At 45.6% G+C, this 15318-nt stretch overlaps 1 protein-coding gene across 1 annotated transcript; it reads left to right on the top strand.

Moving 5' to 3' along the window:
- The first annotated feature begins 2860 nt into the window (after positions 1-2860).
- Positions 2861-5569, top strand: LOC128115765 (rhox homeobox family member 2-like). The gene is made up of 4 exons (XM_052746808.1): positions 2861-3057; positions 4182-4378; positions 4643-4973; positions 5230-5569. The coding sequence occupies exons 2-4, from the start codon at positions 4297-4299 to the stop codon at positions 5303-5305; spliced, it is 489 nt and encodes a 162-aa protein (XP_052602768.1). The 5' UTR covers positions 2861-3057; positions 4182-4296; the 3' UTR covers positions 5306-5569.
- Positions 5570-15318: the final 9749 nt, after the last annotated feature.

The raw sequence follows: 15318 nt of genomic DNA, 5'->3' as shown, positions 1-15318 counted from the left end.
GTTTCAGAATAAACTATTTCTTACTTCCTTTGAAAAAAACAATAAAGCAGGAAGCTTTCACGTGTGATAAGTTTTAGGCCTGCTGAAGGCCTTTCCACCGTTGCAACAAACCAAATCAGGAAAAGCCCAGGTTTAATGGGTAAAGTGCTCCCAGGCAATTCCCCGGCCCCCAGAGAGGAGACGAGACAAGAAGAACCACAAGTCTGTTTTCTGGGAGCCGGCCCCCAGAGAGGAGACGAGACAAGAAGAACCACAAGTCTGTTTTCTGGGAGCCGGCCCCCAGAGAGGAGACGAGACAAGAAGAACCACAAGTCTGTTTTCTGGGAGCCGGCCCCCAGAGAGGAGACGAGACAAGAAGAACCACAAGTCTGTTTTCTGGGAGCTCTGTGGGAGTCATCCTGAGCCTCTCTGGAGGAGGAGCTGTGTTTGGCAGGCTTTGAAGGGGTGGGTTTAGGGAAAGAGATGGGGAAGGTAGCCTAGTTGGATCTTCCATCAGACTCCTTCCAAACATTCCAGACTCTTTGGGTATAGGGACACCTGTTCAAGTCTGACTACTTCCTGTGGGCATTGGGCAATGTGGGAAAGAGGAGTCAGGAATTGGTGAGCTCACATTCAACAGGAGGTGTGAGTGGAGGAGCATCCGGTTAATTGTCATCCTGGAGACCTCAGGCATCTGTTTCTTGAGGAAGCAAAGAGGGCAAGTTTCTAGGGAAAAATAGATTATTAACATCTGCCCTAGTTGTACTGTAAAGATGAATGTACAGAGCAGAAGAGCAGATAGGCCCTTTAGTGGGACATCTTGGAAAACTGGAGGGTGGGGGGTCCCAGCTGCTGGACAGACCATGTATCCTGAATAGGTGCCCGCTTGAGCCTGGTGAGATGGTACCAGCAAGGATGTCCCAGGAGCTTGGTGGCCGAGGGGGTGGTGAGGATCACAGTATAACACCCTGTCCATTGGGGCTCAAGAGACTTAAGAGCTACCTGTTTGAGGAGTACTGGGGAGAGTGGGGCAGGCTCAGGGGCAGTTGGGTCTGTTGGTGGGGGGGCAGGGAGATAGCTGTCAGCATGTGAATGGAGAAGGGACCTCAGAAGAGAGAGGTAGGGAAGGTACCTGGCCAGTGGGGAAGTTTGGGCTGGGAGGTGATGATTGAGGAGGAAGGGCCTTCCGTAAAGGAGCTCAAAAGGGCTCAAACCTGTAGGAGAGTATGGGTTGGCCTGGAGGCGGGTAAGGGCAGTGGGGAGAAGAGAGGGTCAAGATAACCTGAGTTCAATGGAGAGCTTGGTGAGCTGTCGTTTGATGAGTCCATTGGCCTTCTCAACCTTTCCTGGTTGGTGTCCACAAAGCTGGTGCAGAGGCTGACATATCTGGAGGGCCCCTGTGAATGGACCTGTGAAATACTCAAGAGAGTGTGGGGGCCAAGGTGAGTGTGACCCCAAAAAGGCTGAGAACATTGCAACCAAGCAGAGGTGCAGGGCAAGCACGAATGACCAGAAAAAGTGTGAGAAGAATCACCCTGCAAGAATGCAGGGAAGTGTTCAGAGTCTTAAGTGGGAAGGAAGGGATCCTGTCCACCCTTGTGACAGAAATTCGTGAGGGAACCGTAGGACCTGAGTGAGATGTCAAAACAGAATAGGTAGCTCCCGTGTCCAAAAGAAAGTCAAGTCAATGGACTTACCCGTTACCTGCAGCATCACCCTAGGCTTGGAGAGGGCAATGGGAGTCAGCAGGTCTAGACCATGTCAGTTCTCCACCAGGCTTAGGAGTTCTCAGTTGCCAGAGTTGGTGAGACCTCCATGGCATGGCATAGAGGACGAGCCTGCATAGGGACATTCCGATTTCCAGTGCCCAGGCTGTCTGCAGACAGAGCATGGCCTCCTGGGTGGCTGGGGGTCAGGGCAATACTGTGACCAGTGGCCCTCCTTGCCACATTTGAAGCAAGTTTTTGGTGGAGTTGACTTGGGCTGAGCTCTGGTGGGATGGAGCCTCATGGCCGACTTCCCTTGTACCCCTTGTGGGGGGCCTGGTGACCTCAGAGCAGCTGCTAAGGCTTGGGCTTGGAGTGTATTCTGTTGCAGCCTTGTCTGTCAGGTTGACTCGGCTGTCATTCTCGAGCATTAAAAACTTTAGAAGCCGTTTTCACCAATTCCTGTAGGGGAGTTTGGGGACCCTCCTCAGCCTTTTTTAATTTTTTCTAACATCTGGTGCTAACTGAGAAATGAAAATGGGTGGGAAGGCAGGAGTCTGGTGAGACTGAATATAAGAAAGATTTGAGGGCGTTAGGCCAGTGTATAGGCTGAGGTATTGGGAGACAGGGAGGAGCAATGGGGGGAGTGGAGGACAGGAAGGAGGGTAAGGAGGAGGAATTTGGTCTTAGATTTTTGGTCGTGGAGGAGGGGGTTGGGTAGGTAGAGTTTGGGGGAAGTGGGGGAGGGATCAGTATCTCCAGTAGTGAATGGATCCCCTGTAGGGAGAGTGGGAATGTAGAACCCAAAAACCGTGGACGTAGAGCAGTTCTGTCCAATTATCTCAGATAGCCCCAATTTGAACAGATTTTGTAAAAGACCACACAGGGGTATTTGGGGATCAGGCTTTGAATGGCAAGTGCCGTTTCTCAAGTCTATGCCAAGACCTGAAGCCTAGCACAATGTGTCCACTGTGGTAAGTCTTGGGTCAAAAACGGGGGTGGGTGGGAGGTGGGAAATTCCCTTCAACAGAACGTCTTCTGGAGAAAGGGTCCCACAGAACAAAGGCAGCCCTTTGCACCAGAATGGTCAGGTGGAGCAAAGGCAGCCCTTTCCACTAGAACAGGTCGTGGGGAGCAAAGGCAGCCCTGTGCTCCAGAATGGGTCAAGGACCTGGCTCTGCTGCGACTCCGGCAAGACACTCAGAAAAATAAAGAGGCCCTGGGCCTCCTAGGCAAGAACTTGGAAAGGGCAACTTACCCAGCCGAGAGTCAATCTTAGTCTAGCAGATGTGGGGGAGAGGGGTGTTTTCCCACCAAGCGGCCCTGGGACAGTGGGGAAAACTCAATCCCCCCTCGGTGGAACCTCCAGATGGTAAGTTTTAGGCCTCCTAAAGGCCTCTCCACCAAGGCAGCAAACCAAATCAGATAGAATTGGAAAGCCCAGGTTTAATGGGTAAAGCGATCCCAGGCAATTCCCTGGCCCCCAGAGAGGAGACAGGGACATGAGACCAGAAGAATTACGGGTCTGTTTTCTGGGAGCCACTTATACATCCCCTGTGGGAGTTGTCCTGAGCCTCCCTTTCAGGGAGGAGCTGTGTTTGGCGGGCTTTGAAGGGGCGGGTTTGGGGGAGGAGCTGTGTTTGGCAAGCTTTGAAGGGGCGGGTTTAGGGAAAGAGATGGGGAAGGGAGCCGAGGTGGATCTTCCACCAGACTCCTTCCAAACATTCCAGACTCTTTGGGTATAGGGATGCCAGGGTGCCAGGGGCTGAGGTGGAGCTCCCACTCAAACAATGTGAGCATCCAGAATCCCAAACTCCAGCAACACGGACACCTTGCCACACATGGCTCACTGAGCTTTTTGTATGTATGTGGTTGGGCAAACTCATATTGTGTAAACTACTGCTTGATTGATTTTATTTACAACTTAGGGACTTTAGGAAGGAATGGGTCAGAACCCTAGGGCAAGAAGTGTTGCCTTTCTTCTGAGATAGCTGAGCTTTGAGAGACTACTCCAGTCTCCATCACTCTAGCACTTGATGCACCAAGACATCACACAACAAATGCGCATGAGCACCTTGGGGGCGGGGCTTTCACCACAGTCTCATAAGTTACGCGAGATTTCACTCTCTCGCTCCTCTGCCCCTCCCCCTATAAGCTTGCCCTCCCAACAGTCACCCAATCCCCACAATCTTACGTACTTTGCAGTCTGCCCAATCCCCAGCATAGTGTGTATGCACATTCCAGTCCACCAATCCCTAGCATTGTGTGCATAAGTGTCCCAGCCCATCCAATGCCCAGGGACGGATGCCTCTAGACTGTCCAATCTGCAGCGTCAAATGTATCACAGTCCGTCCAATCACAAACCTTTAGCGCGTCCTAGCCTGTCCAATCACCAGTGTAGTAGTACCTGCAATTCGTCCAATCCCCGACATCGAACATTTCACAGCCGTCCAATCCCAAGCTCTGCGAACGTCACAGTCGGTACAATTCCCTTAGGTTCGTTCGCTTCTCAAAGCTTGGAGCAGAACGGTTGGCGGTGGCGCAGCGAGCGGTCGTCCAGCTGCCATCTTGCCGAGCAGACCTACTGAGAGAGCTCGAAGACACCTTCGAAATGGATCGTCCCCTCAACTTTGAGCACGAGGACTCCAGCTACCAGAGCCTAGGAGTTGGTGCTTACTTGGAAGAAGCCAAAGGTCGGTGCTTGGGCTACAATTGGGAAATTGACGGACCTCTCCCCACAGAGAAACCTCTGGGGGAATTCGGCGGCTAGAGCCCCCAAAAAACAAGCTCTGTGGGGGACATAGGTGGATAGGGTGGTACTGGACGCCACCAACGCTACTCCTTGGTGGTGGCACTTAGATGTGGGGTGTGGGGCCGAACGCCTTTGTGTGTTTCTGTCAGTAGTCTGTCTCTCTATCTCTTGGCATCTCGATCTCTCTCTTTATCCTCCTTTTCAGAAGCCAAGCCTCCTGAGATCAATGTAGGGGCAGGAGGCGATGGTGGTGATCAAATCTGGCCTAAACCCGATTTGGGAGTAGCTGCGGGAGAGGGCAGCGCTTTTGGTTTCGTAGATGTCGGTGCGGGAGCACCTGGCACCAAGACCGATGAGGAAAACAAGGGCTATGGTGTGCAGGACCAGGACCAGCCAGCCCTCGAGGCTGCGGCCGGGATGCCGCAACTCGAGGATGATGCTAATCTCCACATGATCTGCAGCACCTTCAGCAGGCTGCAGCTTAGCGAGCTGGAACGCATTTTCCAGCGCACTCAGTTCCCCGACGTGTTTGTGCGGTAAATCTCTTGCTCTAGGGGACAGGAAGTTTCTTCCAGGGATGCCTTGGGTTTCTCCCAGTTTCCTTCTCTCCCCTCCGTAGTCAGAAGCTGTAGGGCCCACTGGGTGGGAGCAATCATCTTTGCCAAGCTTAGTGTCCCCAACTCTTGGGATCCTAGCACTTGAGAAGCAGAGGCAGGAGGGTCACCACCAGTTCAATGCATTTCATTTTACCTATAACAAAATCTTGAACGTTTGCTGTTTTCTTCCCCTTAGGAAGGAGCTCGGAATACCGGTGAATGTTGAAGCCAGCGCCGAGCCCTGTGAACCTGAAGATGAAGTGTCCAAGTAGTCTCTCTAAAACCCGCAAAAAGATTTTCACATTTTTCTCCTAGTTATCCTTATATTAATTGACTACCTGCCCCATGTTTGTGAAATTAGTAAAATTTAGGAGGAGTAGGAAATGGAATAAGCAAATTTCATCATATTTCGTTACCTAGCCAATATTTGTCAATTAAAATTTAAAATTGGCATTTGGGGTAATAAAAATGGAATAAACATCAAATGGGAATCTCACAAAAAGAATAGTAACTTGCTAATGGAAAAAAGAAAAGGAACCAACCTGCTGCTCCTGTTCACTGTCTAAGACTAAATAAAATTTAACTGTTTTAACACTGCTGCTGCTGTTGTTTAGGGAATACTGGGTGGAGCTGCGTTCCGTACCATTCTAACCTGGGAAATTTGCAAAGTGGTTCACCGGGACTTAACTTTGTAATTCCCATAATCATTTTTAAAACAGGTTTGGAAAGACCACTCAGCAGTTAAGAGCACTAGCTGCTCTTCCAGAGGAATCAAGTTTAATTCCCAGCACCCACACAGTGGTTCACAACTGTCCGTGACTCTAGTTTCAGAAAATCTTGACACTGTTCTGGCTTCCCTGTGCACATGGCACACACGTGGTGTACAGACACATACAGTCAAAACATCCATACAAATAATTTTTAATTAAAACACATAGACTTAGTTCATTGAATGAGTTTATGTTTTAGCATTGGAGTAAAAAAAAAAGTTTACCCAGAACACACCATATAAACAAATATATATTTAGATCTGATGAGGGAGGTAGCTCAAAAGACAAAGCGTCCAATTGCCCTGATTTTAGCCTATAGTAATGTCGTATGGAAAGTCCTAACTCAGGGTTTTCATCTTTCTAGAATAGTTGTGTCATCTGAAGTCACTGCCAAAATATATCAGGCTGGAGGGTGGGTAAAACATTTACAAATTGGCTATTTCTCTAAAATTAGAACAAAGAACAGTCCAGGGGCTGGGGCAGGTGGCTCAGAGGATAAAAGTGTTTGCCCAAAAGCTTGAAAACCCAGGTTCAATTCCAGGATAGAAGGAGAGAGTAGACTCCAAAAATTGTCCTCCACAGCATGCCCTCAGAACGCACACACATACACACAAAAAAAAAAAAAACCTAGATAAAATGACTCAGTAGTTATGAGCAAGCTGTATTGCTCTTGCAGAGAACTCTTTGGTTCCCAGTACTAAGGTCAGGTGGCTCATAAGCCCTTATAACTCTCCAGGAAATTTTATTCTTTTGACTTCTAAGGGCTTCTGCACTCCTGTGCACATACCCCCACACATTCACACATCTAGAATAAAGGATAACAATGAATTAGATGACAACTAAATATCTTGAAGATAGGGCACAAATTGAACTTTGAATATTCTCCAGAAATTTCCAGTGTTTAAGACTTTTTCAGGTTATCTTGTTAGTTTTTTTCCCTTTGTTTTATTTAAGACAGGCTTGTTATAGCCCTGGCTTCCCTGGTAGTAACTGTATCCCAGACTGGACTAGGAATGCACAGCAACCAATACTCCTGTCTGAGGTACCCAGGTGCTCGGATTTATCACAATGCCTATGTTGTAGTACTCTGTGTGTGTGTGTGTGTGTGTGTGTGTGTGTGTGTGTGTGTGTGTGTGTGTGTGAGCATGCACGTGTGCGAGTGTGCACATGGAAATGGAGACCCAGAGTCCACACTGGGTCTTCCTCAGGTCACTCTCCACTTTATTTATTGAGGTAGAATCTCTCATTGAATCTGGAACTTGCCAACTCCTGCTAGTCAAATGAGCCAGCCTGCTCCTGAGTGATGGAATTACAGACTACCATGCTTCCCTGGCTTTTTATGGGAGTTCTAGTGTTCCAAACTCCTATCTTCACACTTCACACAGCAAGGATTTCATTCTAGGGAGAGCTTATCAGGTTTTCTCTATAGTGTGTGTAGTGTGTAGTTATGGGAAGAAGCTGCAGATATGGTGGTGATTTTTAGTGAATTTGGGTCCAGTTTGTTTAGATTCCTAAACCAAGGCTAGGGTGAAGGCTCAGAGGTTACAAGTGCTTGCTACTTTTGCAGAGGATCAGAGTTCAGTTCCCAGCATCGGGCAGCTAGCAACCACCTGTAATTCTAGCTCCAATGGATCCTATGCCCTCTTCTGGCCTCCTCAGGCACCAGCAAGCACATGCATGTGCCCCCCCCCCAACACACACAAATAATTTTTTAATCTAACACACACATATACACACATATAAATATATATTCTTAAACTCTATAGGTTGAAATATCAAATCAGTGTTAAGGAACTCAGTAATTGTCTTATTGCAGCTAGGCAGGGCGAAAGCTTTGGGCCCCATATGTCCAAGGTTTTGTCAGGTTTTTTTAATTCAACAAGTTTTGGAGGACATCTTCAAGAAAAACTTGTTTAATACCCAGCCTGGGATCAGCAAAATGGCTCAGTGGGTAAAGGGCTTGCCACTAATCCTGACTACTTGAATTAATCCCTGAATCACAGCTGGTGGAGAGAACCTACTCATGCAAGTTGTCCTCTTGCCCCCACACATTTGTTATAGTATGTGTACATGCACACAAACATATACAAATAAGTGTAAAAAAATTAAACCCAGGCACAGTGGCATACACCTGTAATCCCAGCACTAAGGAGACAGGGACAGGCAGATGCCTGTGAGTTTGAGTTTGAGTTTGAGTTGAGCCTGTGAGTTAGTGCATTGCAGGACAGCCAGGGCTACACAGTGATACCTTATCTCAAAATATTAATATCTGTCTCACTTCTATAGTCTACTTACCTCAGACTGAAGATGGGATTTTCAAATAGGAAGCTGTTCCACTTAGTATCATTTAAAGCAGGGACTACATTATACTGTATTCAACAACCTCCAAATGAGGGGAGAGAGAGAGAGAGAGAGAGAGAGAGAGAGAGAGAGAGAGAGAGAGAGAGATCCTCTCTCAAAAAGGATGGGATCAGTCATGCAGCTCAGTCACTAGAGTGAACAGTGGCCATAAAACCCTAGGTTCAATCCTCAGCATAAACTGAGTATGGTTGTACACACAAGCAATACCCAGAACTCAGGAGGTGGAAACAGAGGGGCCAGAAGTTCAATGTAATCTTATGGTACAAAAGCCAGTTCTAGGCAAGCCTGGGATACATGAGACCCTATCCTTAAAAGAATTATGTCTGACATGGTGACATACGTACATAATCCCATCACTTTGGAAGTGGAAATGGAAGCAGTAGGAATTGGAGTTCAAGGTCCTCTTCAACCTAAGTTAGAGGGAAATGTCTCAAAGGGGTGGACAAAAGCAAACATGGTAGGAGAGAGACCAGGCTGTGAAATGCTCCACAACTTAACTGAATGGAGGGAACCCATAACTTCACGAAAATAGTTACCAATTGTTGCTGGATCCTAACGGTTCCCTCAGGAGAGGGGGTGAGAAGCCTCGGTGTCAATGACACAGACACCGGGAGTCAGGTGAAGGCAAACAGCAGACTCGTTTATTCAGTAATGGGGAAGGCCTTATATACCTTCCTCCCAGCACTCAAGCTGTGTCCAAATCTGGTGATGTTGCTTGGTCGTCCCTCATTGGCTGGGCACAATCAGGAACTCTGACAGCACCTGTTGCTAGGCCCTCAGGCAGACTCCAAGTTGGCTCATAAGGAAGTATGTTATGTGCATGCCTTAGAAACTGGTTTGAGGTCTGGAGAGATGGCTCAGAGGTTAAGAGCACGGATTGCTCTTCCAGAGGTCCTGAGTTCAATTCCCAGCAACCACATGGTGGCTCACAACCATCTGTTATGAGATCTGGTGCCCTCTTCTGGCCTGCAGTCATATATGCTGTATACATAATAAATAAATAAATAAATAAATCTTAAAAAAAGTATTCCATTATAATGCTGGGTGGTGGTGGCACACGCCTTTAATCCCAGCACTCAGGAGGCAGAGGCAGGCGGATCTCTGTGAGTTCGAGGCCAGCCTGGGCTACAGAGTGAGTTCCAGGAAAGGCTCCAAAGCTACACAGAGAAACCCTGTCTCAAAAAAAAAAGAAAGAAAGAAACTGGTTTGAGCCAATTTCCTCAACCCTATGAGCCTGTCCTACTACAACCAATAAGAAGCAGCTTCTCAAAGGTATAATGAATTATATAGTGTACAGCTTCCTTTACTGGCATTGATTGTCCCTATTATCATCAGATTTCAGGTTTGGTTTAAGAACCAGAGGGTCACAGTAGAGCCTGTGTCAGAGGACATTAATTAACACCCAGAAATATGCTCCCATTTCCCAGGGCTCTGTAATACCATCCTTGCTCTGGAGTCTGATTGGAGATGGGGTGCTGCTGAAGTCATTGTCAGCTGGACCACCTATGCCATTTATGTCTTCTCTTCCCCAGCCCCCTTCGCTCTTGTTTTCCTTTTCCTGGCCTCAATTTGCCTGGAATAGGCAGCTGGCATCAGCAGTCATTTTGTAATACTCTTCATTTTTGTTCTGTTTTATTTTATTTTTTTTGTGATACAGGATCTCAGCCTATGGGGTCCTGGAAATCAGTATGTAACCCAGACTGGCCTTAAACTTGTGATCTTCCTGCCTTACCCTCCAGAGAGCTACAATTAGAAGGGAGTGCAACCATATCCATCTCCCAGGGATTTTGTTTGTTAGTGGGTTGTATACTTATTATTATTATCATTATCATTATTATTATTTTTATTATTACATTTCAATTCATGTACAATTTTTAATACACACACCAAAAATCTAAAGAGCCATGTATTATGTTTCTTTTGAAAGAATTATTCCAGCTTCAATCTTGGTAGCAAATTTTTCTGTAGAGGAGCTCACATATGGATATGTTCTAAAACCAATAGCACTTTACTTAACTCCAACTGATTCACAATGTTATATCATACACACCACTGTTGTGGACTCCAAGATGACCAGGGAAAGACCACCAAACAAAATTAAATTTAAAAGATAAAATAACAAGGTTATTTTATTTATAGCAATGTTGCAACAACCACCTTCTTTGCAAGTCTGAGAGCTGCTGCAAAGGGGAAAACCAGGAGCTGGAGTTTTTAAAGGAACAAACCACAATTGTCTCAACTCTGGGGATTTTCTGTTACTTGAGAAATTGTCATGTTTGTTAGTCTTTTTGTTTTCTGAGCAAGCAAGTGGTTAAGGAAGGTTACAGAATCAGAATGAGCATCTGGTTAATATTTTAGGATAACAATTACACAATAAGAAGTGAGCCAGGTGGCTCTAAGATCAGTCTCCTCTTCAGATTGCTGTCAAGACTCAATTGTTGACATGACTGACCTTAGGGTCATGGTCTAGACATCTCATGGTTAACAACCCTTAAGCTAAGAATAAGGTCCTGCTGACTCCTAGGTTTTTTCTTTTTGACATGGTAACTTAATTTGAAACTCAGTTTGAAATGGAGCTACTTTTTAACCATTATAGTACACACTCAAAATTTCCATCTTTTGTAGAACATTATTAAAATCTTTAGAAAACTGGACTACCAGGACCAGAGATGTTACAGAGGGCAACAGTTCAGACAGGTAATGACCAAGGAGTTGTTTTCTTTAGAAAATAGTTCTACTAAAAGCACAGGACTAGAAGTAATTTAAAATATTCAAGACACATTAGCTGCGTGACAGAGACTCAAAATTGCCATTTAGTATGCTTTGTTTTGGAGACCTATATGGCTTTGAGATTGGCCTGGGCTGGGGCAACAGAAAATGAAGAAAGGACAAGACAGAAAAGGTTGAGATGGTATGGGCTGTGTGCTCTGATAAAGATGCACCAGCAGTAGCCAGGAAACTAAAGCTTGTTTATTATGTACAACACCAAGAGGAGGCAGGTTAGCTAATCTCGGTAGGGGATGTCTATAGGAGAGCAGTCTCAGGCTGTAGTCAACCAGGACCCAGTGGTTTTAGATAAAGGTCAATGTAAACACTGTAGTTAGACTAGGGTAAGGCCTTGCCATTCCCATGGGTCTGAAGCACTGGGAACCTTGACATGGTGGTGCTTATGCCAATGATACACATTCATTCATATAGAGGTACACTTGCTAGGCACACTTTGCATTCTTCAATATAAAACTAACTGCTCTTTATGGAATTTTAAGCCAAGATAGTCATAGCATTCTGTGATTCAATATCCTAGTATTTTCTGGTTGCACTAAGAAAATAGCCAACCAAGGAAGGCATGGTGGCACATGTCTTTAATCCTAGTACTAGGGAGGCAGAAGTAGGCAGATCTCTGTCAGTTTAAGGTCACCCTGGTCTACAGAGTTCCAGGACATCCAGGGCTACATGGTGAGACCCTGTCTCAAAAGAAAAAAAAACAAGTGATGATATTGCATCTTTAAAAAATCACTTATGAGCTAATTGTGGTGGCACATACCTTTAATCCCAATACTCAGGGGGCAGAGACAGACATATCTCTCTATGAATTTGAGGCCAGCCTGGTAGATGCAGCAAATTCAAGCCCAGCCAAGGCTGCATATTGAGATTTAATTTATACACACAACTCTGTGTGTGTGTGTGTGTGTGTGTGTGTGTGTGTGTGTGTGTGTGTGTGTGTGTTGGAACAATGGCTCAGTGATTAAGAGTACACTGTGCTTGCAGAGGACCTGAGTTTGGTTCTCAAAACCCAAGTCAGGCTGCTCACAACCATCTGTAACTCCAGCTCCAGAGGATCCCATTCCCTTTTCTGGCCCCCAAGGGCAACCAGACGTGTGTGGTATTCATTCACATGGACACATGAATATACACATAAATTTTTTAATGAAAAAGTTAAAAAGCATTTACACTTAAAAAATGAGATGAACTAGGGTTCCCCCCTTTTAAAAAACTGTTTCTAGAACCATTAAAATATTCACATTTACTGTTGCAGAGAGCCCACCAGAGATGACCACTCAGACACAGTTTATAGCTGATTAAAACTCTTTATTCTATCTGTCTGGTGTTGTAGAATATTATTTTAAGGTGTGTTACTTTTGTTTATGTTGCATTTGTTTAACTCTGTGAAGCTGTGATACTGTGCCTGTCTAAAACACCTGATGGTCTAATAAAAAACTGAACGGCCATTAGCAAGGCAGGAGAAAGGATAGGCGGGGCTGGCAGGCAGAGAGAATATATAGAAGGAGAAATCTGGGGACCAGTGGGTGGCAGTGGCTTCTGGATAGGAAACCTATCCCCAGGGTCTCTTCCTGTGACATAGAGTCTGATTCCCCAGGTTCTCCCTGTTTCCTATAGGCCAGAATCTTTCTTAAGGAATTTCTAGACCTTTAATTTTATGGTCATTGGGTTACATTTTCCTATTATGCATTCTTTGGGAGGGGGCTTTCTTTATGTGTGTGTGTGTCTGTATGCAAGTTTTTCAATGGAAACTCTCTTGTTCTTTGCAACTATGGGGTGTCATGGGGTTTTTATTGCTGTGAAGATACACCATGACCACAGCAACTCTTATAAAGAAAACATAGCCGGGCGGTGGTGGCACATGCCTTTAATCCCAGCACTCAGGAGGCAGAGGCAGGCGGATCTCTGTGAGTTTGAGGCCAGCCTGGTCTACAAAGTGAGTTCTAGAAAAGGCACAAAACTACACAGAAAAACCCTGTCTTGAAAAACCAAAAAGAAAGAGAGAAAGAAAGAAAGAAAGAAAGAAAGAAAGAAAGAAAGAAAGAAAGAAAGAGAAAGAAAACATATAATTGCAGTGGCTCATTTACAGTTTCAGAGGTTCAGTCCATTATCATCATGACATGAAGTATGGCAGCATGCAGGCAGACTCGGTGCTGGAGTGGTAGCTTAGAGTCCTACATCTTGCAGGCAACAGGAAGTTGACTGAGACACTGGGCAGTATCCTGAGCATAGCAAACCTCAAAGCCTGCTCCCACAGTAACACACTTCCTCCAACAAGACCATACCCACTCAAACAAAGCCACACCTCCTAATAGTGCCATTCCCTATGAGATTATGGGGACCAATTACATTCAAATTACTACAGGGGGTAGACCTGCAGAACATGCATAGAATTGTAAACTCTGCATTTTTGTATGCATTGGTGTTTTGCTTGCATGTGTGTGTGTGTGAGGGCTGTGGATTACCTGAAACTGGAGTTAGAAACAGTTGTGAGCTATGTGGGTCCTAGGAATTGAACTTGGGTTCCCTGGAAGAGCAGTCAGTACTCTTAACTCCTGAGCCATCTCTCCAGCTCCAGTGAACTCTGTATTCTTATCTCAAAATATAAACTCCCACATCTTTCCTTTCTCCAATACAACCAAACACTTAAAGTGGGCATCAGTGAGCAAAGGTAAGGTCAAGATGAATATAGGTTGCTGGTCTGTAAGCACACTGGCTATCACCTCCCCTGTATTTATCTTCTTTAATTCCCTGATCCAGGCCTGAGGGCAGTGGGATTTGAAGCATGCCCTTGTATTCATAGCCATAGGACAAAACACAAGACTCAGGAGGAGGTAGAGGGGGCAGGAAGTAGAAGGATCCAGGGCCAATGAAACCTTCATTTTAATGGCTCCATAGTCTGGAAGACTGTTGTGGAATATTCATTTACACTATGTGAAGATGTGTCACTGTGATTGGTTTAATAAAAAGCTAAATGGCCAATAGCTAGGCAGGAGGTATAGGTGGGACTTCTGGACAGAGAGGACTCGGAGGGAAAAAAAAGCGGAGTCGCCAGCCAGATGCGAAGGTAGCAGGCTGGGCAAAATGGAGATGAGGTAACAAGTACGTGGAAAAATGTAAATGTAAAAAATATGGGTTAATTTAAGTTATAGGAACTAGTTAGGTACAAGCCTAAGCTAAGCCGAGCTTTTATAATTAATAAGAAGTCTCCGTGTCATTTTTTGTGAGCTGGCAGCCCAAAGAAAAATCAGTCTACAGGAGACAGTCAATTTGACAGCAGTGTTTCTGCTTTCTATACCTGTGGCGTGAACCCAGCATCCATGTGACAGTTCACAACCATCTGTACAACTCCAGTTCCAGGAGATCTGACGCCCTGTTGTGGCCTCTGCAGGTACTCTACATGCAGGTGGTTCACATGCATACATACACACCAAACACCTAAGCACAGAAAGTAAAAATAATAATGATTTTTTAGACTTAAATCTTTTTGCTTATTTTGTATTTGTACATACGTGTATGTCCAGGTAAAGGAATTCCAGGAGATTAGAGGACATTTCACCCACATCGGCTCAATCCTTGCACTACATGGGTCCCAGAATCAAATGCGGAACTTCAGACTTGGTAGCAAGCACCTACCTATACTGGCTGATACATCTCACTGGCCCTTAAAAAATTTACTGGGCTGGCAAGATTGCTCAATGGGTAAAGGTCCTTACCACCAAAACTGGTGACCTAAGTCTGACCCCTGGGACCATGTGGCAGAAGGCCAGAATGGACTCCCATGAGATATACTCTAACCTCCATATGAATGATGTGGCCTCCACGCACACCCACTAAATGAATAAATTTAATAATTTAAAAACATTTCTTTGTTTTGTACGTGCACACATGTGTATTTGCCAGGGCAAGGAAGTCAAAAGGCAAGGCTAGAGAATGAACACTTTACTTCTGCCATGTGATTGGAGGATGGAACTCAGGTCCTCAGAATTTATCTGCTGAGCCATGTCAATATCCCTTAAAAAGTTTTTGTTAGCCGGGCGGTGGTGGTGCACGCCTTTAATCCCAGCACTCGGGAGGCAGAGCCAGGCGGATCTCTGTGAGTTCGAGGCCAGCCTGGTCTCCAAAGCGAGTTCCAGGAAAGGCGCAAAGCTACACAGAGAAACCCTGTCTCGAAAAACCAAAAAAAAAAAAAAAAAAGTTTTTGTTTTTGGGGTGTGTGTGTGTGTGTGTGTGTGTGTGTGTGTGTGTGTGTCAGGTTTGATGACATTCCACTAGAGTCAGCTGTCACCTTCCATCAAGTAGGTTCCAGTAATTGAACTGAGATCTTCAGGCTGGACAGAAAGCCCTTTACACACCAAAACACCTCAGCTATT

Source organism: Peromyscus californicus, unplaced genomic scaffold, assembly GCF_007827085.1.
Source record: "Peromyscus californicus insignis strain IS unplaced genomic scaffold, ASM782708v3 Scaffold_10__1_contigs__length_136768540, whole genome shotgun sequence".
NCBI lineage: Eukaryota > Metazoa > Chordata > Mammalia > Rodentia > Cricetidae > Peromyscus > Peromyscus californicus.
This window is presented reverse-complemented; position numbering and strand designations above follow the sequence as displayed.

What these genes read in the sequence shown, in the direction of transcription:
- LOC128115765 (XM_052746808.1), top strand. Translation starts at nt 4,297, where the DNA reads ATGGATCGTCCCCTCAACTTTGAGCACGAGGACTCCAGCTACCAGAGC. An exon ending in TTACTTGGAAGAAGCCAAAG is followed by an intron (nt 4,379 to 4,642) that starts GTCGGTGCTTGG and finishes CCTCCTTTTCAG; the next exon opens with AAGCCAAGCCTCCTGAGATC. An exon ending in TTCCCCGACGTGTTTGTGCG is followed by an intron (nt 4,974 to 5,229) that starts GTAAATCTCTTG and finishes TCTTCCCCTTAG; the next exon opens with GAAGGAGCTCGGAATACCGG.